The sequence below is a fragment of the Arachis ipaensis genome, chromosome B04, assembly GCF_000816755.2.
Source record: "Arachis ipaensis cultivar K30076 chromosome B04, Araip1.1, whole genome shotgun sequence".
Taxonomy (NCBI): domain Eukaryota; kingdom Viridiplantae; phylum Streptophyta; class Magnoliopsida; order Fabales; family Fabaceae; genus Arachis; species Arachis ipaensis.
In genome coordinates this window covers 115,125,590-115,134,886 of record NC_029788.2, presented here as the reverse complement: position 1 = coordinate 115,134,886, position 9,297 = coordinate 115,125,590, and the positions used below count along the sequence as shown (strand labels likewise).

The 9,297-nt window shown below is 37.7% G+C and overlaps 2 protein-coding genes across 2 annotated transcripts; one reads left to right on the top strand and one right to left on the bottom strand.

Moving 5' to 3' along the window:
* LOC107638013 lies at positions 1,843 to 3,629 on the top strand. The gene is made up of 5 exons (XM_016341216.2): positions 1,843 to 2,344; positions 2,447 to 2,618; positions 2,692 to 2,778; positions 2,857 to 3,117; positions 3,205 to 3,629. The coding sequence occupies exons 1-5, from the start codon at positions 2,331 to 2,333 to the stop codon at positions 3,262 to 3,264; spliced, it is 594 nt and encodes a 197-aa protein (XP_016196702.1). The 5' UTR covers positions 1,843 to 2,330; the 3' UTR covers positions 3,265 to 3,629.
* Positions 4,307 to 7,803, bottom strand: LOC107639801 (protein FAR1-RELATED SEQUENCE 5-like). Its single transcript, XM_016343398.2, has 3 exons — positions 7,326 to 7,803; positions 4,871 to 7,221; positions 4,307 to 4,715 (listed from the first exon to the last, which is right to left on the bottom strand). Exons 1-2 carry the CDS (start codon positions 7,326 to 7,328, stop codon positions 5,608 to 5,610), a joined length of 1,617 nt encoding a protein of 538 aa, XP_016198884.1. The 5' UTR covers positions 7,329 to 7,803; the 3' UTR covers positions 4,307 to 4,715; positions 4,871 to 5,607.

Here is a 9,297-nt window from a genome sequence, read left to right as displayed (position 1 = left end):
TATTATAATATAAAAATTTCCTATTCCATAATTTCACAAAAACAAAAAAATAAATATAAAAAATAAAAATAAAAAATTAATACTTTTTATATAATAATATAAAATATTCGTTTTTAATTTTTTTTAGCTATTCACTATTTTATTGATTAGTTATTGATTAGGAATAAAATTATTTTGCTAACAAAAAGGAATAAAGTACTCCACGACTATCTCATAAATTAATTTCAATTAATTCTGTTGTAGCATTAGTTAGTCAGTTTGGTGCAAAGCATATGATTTCTAATAAATTTAAATTGGATTAGTTTTCGGTTTAACATACCAGTAACCCATCAAACATATTATCATGTTAATCTAAAAAATTCAAAAGTCAAACACGCAACCTTTGTACTTCACATGATCGCTGCCAATAGATGCGACAACATTATCGTACCATCTTGTCGACAAGGAGCCAGATTCGAAATGTTGTTGCTGTCATATTTGATATTCCAAGGTGCTCCTCGATATGTGATAAGGTTCAAGTTTAATCTGCCCAGGTTAGTAACGTTGACTGTGTTGGTGTTCTATTTAAAAAGTTACTGGACACCTGCATTTTGCATAATAACGGAATTACGTCAACGATATTTTTTTCCACCTTTGATGGATTCTAATCGTGGTAATGGCAATGGGCATCTGTGTGATGAGACAAGTGATTTTTGGTGAGGCGAGCTCTTGCTTTCCTGGGAACACTTTAAAAGCGCTATTGGAGTCATAGACGATGCACGAAAGCTAAGCCATTCTCCAATTTATAATGTCGTCCTGCCAAGAAAGCGATGATGTAAACATGAAGGACCAAACTCCACAAACCGATGGAGACATGGCCAACGAGGGTTCACTTCCTCCGGAGAAAGAGTTCGGCCCTACGCACCTGATGACAGAAAGTCCCGGTGGAACTACCTTAACAGAACCATCTCAGGTTGTAAGTATGAGTTTGTCTCTTTATGAAAAACTTGGCATGTAACGTTTAAGCATTGCATCCTCGTGTAACCTGTATGGTAATGTATTCTTTGTAGAGCCAAGTAACTTGTATTAGCTCGTCATCCGTCAATGCTTTGACCACTGCAGTAGACCTCCTAGCGTCGAAGGTAGAAGCATGTGAAAGGCGGCAACTTGAGCGCGACTCAGCTATCGACGTTATGTGTTCTATTCTTTTCAGTATCCAAGCTAGCGTCACAAATAAGATTGCAATAGAGAAGGAGTATTCATATGTTACCGAGAATTTGTGTGCAACAACAACACCTAAGAGGAAGGCAGACAGTAAGAGCTACAATAATGTGGAGGACTTCAACAGAACCATTCGAGAACCAATATCCATCCTTGATGATGACGAATCAGCGGCAAAGCCACCGAAGAGGCCAACCAGCAGCCACAATAGAAACCAGAAGAGTGCCGGCCAACAAGGTTCATTCAAGGTACGGTTATGTCTAGGCTATAGTTACGTAATATTTTGGTTTTTGTCTTTTCTGGCCTTTCTTAGTAACGAAAAATTTAATTAATTATATTTTTTCAGATGTTAAGGGATTATTTTTTTCTTTTTATTTTTAATTTTTTTCCAATATTATTAAATACATCATTTGTGCTTGATCTAGATTCAGATCACTTTTACATCTTAGATTCAAAGCCAACTGAATAATAACCTTTTTTGATAATTTTTTGGGTATGGGAAAAGGCAATGATACGTGGTTTTTTTGAAGACCCATTAAGGGTTTGGCTGGGCCACTATCCAAATTAGAATCCAAATTGTAATGCTATTTTGTCTAATAAAAAGTTGTGAGAGAAAATAAATTGCGAACAAAAATAATATTTTATTGAACAACCATGCTCTACATCGGAAACCTAATCCATAATAACTCTGTTACAGACCGCAACAGAGGTTGTGGCACACAAAGAGACGAAACTGATATCCACCCAAGGGAAGCATTTCACCCACTCAGTTGGAGCCTCACAAAACACTCGTGGAAGTTTGTATGGATGCCCAACAATGATACCCAAGAATAACTACGGGCGCACTTCTGCAAATTTGCTAAGAACGGGTTCCATTGGTGGGACCACAAAATTCCCTGGACTAGGACCTGGTGATCCAATACAGGGGTTTCCAGTGAACCCACCTCTAGTAGGTCATCTAAACGGACCACGGCCGCCGCCGTCCACCTCTGTTAGATTGTTTGGCGGTCTGATGAACACAATGTGCTTGGACGCTTTCTTAGGGGTTCCGGCAGACCAGCGATTCCTGAAGCCAACGGACAACAGTCACTGACTTGCAGAAAGCAGTTGCTGCTTATGCATTTAACCCAATGGGAGACCCCATGTAAGTTTCGATCGCGAAACTCTTTGATTATGATTCTTGTTTGTGACCTGTATTTATATGGCCTCTAATTTGTTAAGTTGAGATTCACACACTACCTTGCAGGGAAGAGCTGGTTAGGTTTGGACATTGTGTCTTGCAGCGCCACAACATACTCACCCTCCAGCCCCCTCATATGCCAGACGATAACATTTTTGAAATGTTTGCCTTACGGGTAAGTTTAGCCACTCGCGGAAATGATGGGGTAGAATTCTGGACCTTGCCTCCTGGATTCGCGGTAAGTCGGCCAATGACACAGTAAAATACGTGATATAATTTTCTTTATCGATGATTAGCTCCAAAATGTACAGATTGATTTTCGAGAGGGAAGGTCTGTTGAAGAACTGGCCAGTCGTTACAAGGAGAGATGGATGAGGCCCTCTAATAGCCTCAATTATGTAAGTTGTTGCCGCAGTTATCGTTATTGGCAAATACTTGAATCAATTCATGCCTCACAATTGTTGGTATTCTTTTAGATTTATATTCCCGTAAAGGATGCATGTGGACACTGGTATCTGGCGGTTGTGGCATTCCGAGAGCGGACCTTGTATCATTTGGATGCTAGTATGGATGAAGAGGGAAGCGTTAGTAGGAAACTATTCGTCAGAAACCTAGGGGAGGCCCTTTCCCGATTGGTTGCTATTGGGGAGTATTCATCCCCATTAGCTAAGAAGGCCGCAGAGATTACCTGCTTCAGCATTGCTAGCGCAGATGGCCTACCTATGGGACAGCCCAAGGTAAACTATTTATGTTTATGCAAAATGTTTCCATCCTATTTGCTAGTTATTGATTGGCTTAGTTACTTAACCTTTTATGTCCATTAGGGAAGCATGTGCAATTTGGGTACTCAATTGGATGGCTATGGCTGGTGCTTTCCAACATAATATGCTACCTTGTATGGACGATAAAGTGGTGAGACTGCACACAGCATTAGGCCTGTTGATGTCACCTGCCAACGAGGCCGCTGAATGGATCACTACTTGTGTCCCTGGACCTTGAGTACCATGTACATGGCCGACCACTTACCTTTTGAACTTTAGTTCTGAACTCAGATGTTGGTTATTTTGTTGTTCACGTAATAGCTTGGGACACTTTTTGGGAACTATGTAGTGTGTTATGTTAAGGTATTCTATGGTTATGCTTCTATTGAGAATATTTACCTTGTATTAAGACTTTTAAGGTCGGTTATTAAGATTCTATAATGTTTTATTTAATTTCTAAAATTTAGATAGAATTTGATATTTTATTATCTGAGGATGATTCAATTATTTAGTAGTAATTTTTCATATAACTTTCCAAATTAATGTTAAATGAATTAGATATTCCAAATTCTATATAATATACAACAGTAATTATGTAACTTTTATATTAATAATTGCCTAATTTTTTTAAAGGACAAATTTAGTGAGTTTTGTTGACATCTATTTATATTAAGTGTATAATGTATACTTAAATATTTTATTGGCAAGCTAATAACATAATTACCGTTATTGATTATTCTTATTAATACAAGTACATTCATTTAAAATTACTACAAGTATATTAATTTTTTTAATTTAAATTTATTGATTTTAAATGGTAATTTTTTTTAAAACTAAATAAACATAACTAATCATATGAGTACAATAATACGACTACGTGTATATTTTAGAAAGACCAACTTAAGTTAAAAAAGAGTACTCACAGATTATAATAAAAAAAAGTTCTAAATTTTCACACATAAATTTAAAATTTTCTAAATACAAATGCTATGGCATTCCCCTCTTCCATCAAATACTCCGTAGTCCCTAATTTGCCGTAATGGGAAGCAAAACCCAATGCCAAGTGAACATCAACATCCAGGTTATTCCTTTATGGAATCTTCACAATTTATCAGACTTATTATACAGAAACTTTAAATAAGTAAATCATCTATAGGAAACCAAATTTAAGCAATTCACTTTCTCACTAATCATGGTAAGAAAAGTTGGCTGCTTTCAACACTGAAAAATCATTAATCGACGGATTTAGGATAAAAAAAGTGAGTAAAATAAATATTAGAGTCACCTGCAACAATATTCTTGCACCAGTTATATACTAAAATGGACATACACATGAACTAAAGTAACAACATAATTATAAGTGAAAGCTCACAGCAACAACCATAACGTTAAAAACACCAACACTAAAGTGAAATGGGAATCATCGGCAGGCTGCTTTAGGGTTGCGAACTGTAATATGGGTCTGAGACAGGGATCTCCATGTCAAAGTTGTCACTGCCACCATCACCATCCCAAAAGAAACTAGTGTATTCCACATCCGTCCAATCCGGCCTATAACAATCGTCTTGGGGGCTCTGAAAAACCATAATTAATCAATGTTTTATAGCAAAAAATATTTAGATATATAAGAGTAAAGTAACTGTACTTTTGTCTAATTATTTTTATTAGTAATATATGCTTAATGAAGTACAATCTAAACAAATGCTATAAGTCGAATTGCTTAACAAACCTCAACATGATGAATGTTCTCCTCCAACGCATTACTATAACGACGATGCCCATGTCTGCATCTCTGGCTGTTTAAAGCACATGACACCCGGTTATGCCCGACGCGGCGACAAACACCACACCGCTTAACACCTCGCAGCGATGAGTGACTCATCGAACCCCTTCTTTGGCGCTTGCTGTGACGCACCATCAGGGGGTTCCTAATGCAGCCCTCAAGGGTGGTTGACTCTGCATGTGGCTCGGTCCTTTCCCTGTCAGCTTGCATACATTTTTTTTGTTCCTTAAGAAGTACTATCTCATTCTGAAATTTATCCCTTAGTTCGGAGAATTCAGCATCGCCAGCAGAACCAAGAAGGCATAACTCCCTGCAAAGATCGCTTAGCATCCAGTTACAGCAAGTGACCATTGAATCCCAGCAAAAGGGGCCATTATCCATGAATGCATGAACCCTTGAACGTGCATTTTTGGACCACCTATCAAGAATGAGACTCTTGGGTAACTTAGTAGCATCAAGATGAACAAGGACGGCAACAACATGATCACATGGTATTCCAAGCGATTCCATCCTCATGCAACTACACTTGTATATTTCTTCATTCGGATAGTGAGATAGCGCCACTCTTTATGCAAACTTCCAGAACGTGAAAGCATATAAATCTCAAAAGTTGGTGTGTACGTGCACGAACGAATCTTCAAAGTGCAAGCTCTCGAAAGCATTGGACGAAATAACAAAAATATCTATCTGGTGAGCATGTTTGCTGCCGACCTCTCCAAATCATGCAAGGGACTTTGTAGTACTAGGTCTCCAACAATTGACTGTAAATCAGACTGTGCTTCTCTGGATCTCATTTGGAAAATACACCGGAAGAACTGTTCAACAAAATCTCTCAGGTTATGCCTCGAATGAACAAATTTCCCAAGCATAGAATGCAATCCCTCGCATTTAGAGGTTGTGCGAAAGCCTCCAAAAAAATGTCCTCTCATGTGAGCGGTTGCCCACATCTTGCGCCTAGCATAAAGATCACAAACCCATTCATTGTCATGAAGACCCAAGCTAGACACCAAGTTCTCCCATTTCTCTTCAAACTTTGACACCTCATAATCAAAAAGCATACATTTCTTAAACTCGGACGTAAATGTTGGGTTGCTGAGATTTGATGTTGCATTCCTTATCAGGTGCCAAGCACATAGGCGGTGATAAGCATCGGCAAACACAGTCTCAATGGCCTTTTTCATTGCTCCATGTCCATCGGTAATCACACACCGAGGCTTCTTTCCCTTCATGGCATCTAGAAGCTGTTCAAGTAACCACGTATACGTTGCCTCGTTCTCATTTGCAACAAGTGCAGATGCAAACACAATGGTTTGGTTATGATGATTGACACCGGAAAACATAACTAAAGGGCACATATACTTATTCTTTCGATAAGTCGCATCAAATGCTACCACATCCCCAAACAAATGGTAGTCCAATTGGCTACAATTGTCTGACCAGAAAAGGTGGACCAACCGATCCTCATCATCCGCCAGATATCGCACGAACATTCCTGGGCTCTCTGCTGCCGTTGATTCTAAATACTTAAGGCAAGCCTTGGCATCACCGCCTATGAGCCTCTGTTGCTTGTCTATCTGATTATACATATCTCTTTTCAAAAAGGGCACATTATGAAATCCGCCTACAGTGTGTACAAATGATGAATAAATTTGAGGAGTTTTAATACCAACTTTCAGCATCATGTTCATCTGATCAATTGCAGCAGAATTCATTTTCCTATGCCCAGGAAGCATAAAAGTTAACATATCATCAAGCATCTCATGGTTGTGTTTTTCTTGAAAGTATCTTACAATCCATCTGCCTGTCTCCTCATGTATATGCACACGCATCTCTGCCCCACATCCACATCTAGTTGTAGGCTTTGGTTCCCGTTTGCATCGAGCGGCGTCATTATCAGAGCACAAATCTCTAAAACCTTGTCTAAAGCACACAAATGCTTGTTGTGTCACATCATTGTTCACATTGCGTCGTATCCGACTCTTCCTTGCAGAAAAACCATTCATTTTGGCATACAAGTTGTAGAATGAAAAGGCAACCGATCGATCTGGAAAATGAAGCCTTCGAATCTGATCTGCAGTTAGCTCTTTAAACTTCACGGTTTGGAGGTCCGCAATCCCGTTAATTGCTCTGTTGTCCCAATCATCATAGAAATTGTCACCAAAATATTCATCGGAATCGGAAACACAATCAGACACATCTTCGAGTGTCCTTTCCTGGGGATCTAAATCATGCAACACGTTCATTCCTTCACTGTACAGCGGTGCTTCTTGCTCTGCACAAAAATCTTCTAACCCGGCCTGAAACCATATCGGCAAAGACACAAATCAAACTTTAACAAAATTTCATCAACAACATTGAGCTGCAAAAATATTATTTCGAGAAAGGAATATAGTATCCTTACCATGAAAACTGATAGGACACGACAATGAAATCACAGGGGGGCTACAGTCCACAACAAAAATAGAGCATTGATACCGTAATTAACACACTCCAACTAAGAAGCCACTCTAGGGTTTCGATGAGGAAATTCAGGGGATCACCAGCCCATTCCCCAAACCCGACCCGGCATTCAAACTTGCGTATCCCTCTCCTCTTGCGTGGAGTTGTGATCAACAATGGCTTCACTTACAGTCGCCCCTCAACGGTCTGCGATCGTCTTTCTTTTATCACGTTTGCAACACCCGTTCGTCCTCATCCTCCTCCGCAGCACTCCAATGAAGACGAACATAACTGGTTTCAACGACGGCGATGCAACCCCATGACAAGGACGTCCAGTGAAGACGAATGACTTGTTGGGGGACGACAGTGGCTCTTCCGGAAAAAGGAATTAGCCTCGCAGCGCGGAATCAACAGGACACGATGAATTAGTCTCGACAGTGGCCTACTTCTTTTCTTACTTTATTTTTTCTTTGGCCCTATCTTCTTTTTTTTTTATTTTATCCTATCACAATGTGATCACTTTTTTTACCTAACGGTCCACACCCATTAAGTGATTTGAGGCCCATATTGCTTCTGTGGTTATGTTTATTGAATTGTCTTTAAATTTGAGGTAACCTTGTAATATAAATAACTCTAATGGTCAAAACAAAAATACTAGTGAAACAGGACACGAATGCAGAAACTTGTATCAGACTGTACGAAGCACATACGGCACCTGAATCAGGGAGGCCCAGGCTAAAACTCACCTTAGAGTATTAGTTGTATCTTTGTTCGGATGGGGACAAAAGAGCAAAGTTGTATCTTTCTTATGGACAAGTATGCTATTATGATTGATATTGTTGATGTATGTCATTTAATTCTGTGTCCAATCTTGGTTTATTTATTTTTCAAATGTCAAGTAGCTAAACCACCTTCCAAAAAGTAAAAACAAAAAATTGACCTAGCTAAACCCAAAAAACATGTTATTGATAAAGTAAATTATTATTTTATATTTGTTAATAGTTGTTAATTCACTTATGAATAAATAAAATTTAAAAGCAGCTATAAACCAAATCTTCAAGCAAATCTAATAAGAAATCCCTAAAATCGACTAACGAGTAATGAGTACTTTAAAACTTTTATTGAGATTATAAAATCTTTTAAAAATTATTTCGTTCTATAAATGTAATGTTGCTACTTGCTACAAATATTCTTAAGTATTTTTAAGAAACAAGTTTGTATAATTTTATTTGTATTGATTTTTTTTTCAGTTAGGTATCTAATGATATCTTTTAAAAATTTTGTTTTGGCTTTTTGCACCTTTTTTTTAGACATGAATTCTCTATGTATACAAACAATTCTAACCCTTTTTTATTATTTTTTATGTAAAATATTCTTTTACTTTTTATTATGGTGAAATTCTTCAAAGTATGCTTAAACTGTTCAAGTGATTCAAACCCCATGTTTAGCTAAAATTAGACCTTCCCAAATTCTGCATTTAAATTAAACTGAGGCCAATCAAACCTATTTCTTCTATCATCACTGAATCTTTCAGAATAAAAAATTGTTCAAACTCATACTCAAACTCAATATCTGATTCAGGTAATAACTCCACACCAAATTCTTCATCAAGTGTAACAGGTTTTCTGGACTTTGATACAGTCTCATTGGCACTAGCAGGTGTAGCATTATTTTTGTTATCATTAGAAGGCCATTAACAACCTTTTCTATTCCAACAGATTCATAATCACGTTTATTGGGCTTGGTAGGCCCACTATAAATTTTTTTTTAAACAGATGGTCCAGTTACTTCCTCTCTTCCAATGCCTATTGTTTTGACTTGCCATTGTCCTTGCCAACTAGCCCATTAATAGATTTACTAACTTTTGATTTTTTATGTAAAATCTTGATTGGAGATTTCTTCTTTCCATTATTCTTTCCTTTTTTACCACCTCC

What these genes read in the sequence shown, in the direction of transcription:
- LOC107638013 (XM_016341216.2), top strand. An exon ending in CCTTGCCTCCTGGATTCGCG is followed by an intron (nt 2,619 to 2,691) that starts GTAAGTCGGCCA and finishes CAAAATGTACAG; the next exon opens with ATTGATTTTCGAGAGGGAAG. An exon ending in CCTCTAATAGCCTCAATTAT is followed by an intron (nt 2,779 to 2,856) that starts GTAAGTTGTTGC and finishes GTATTCTTTTAG; the next exon opens with ATTTATATTCCCGTAAAGGA.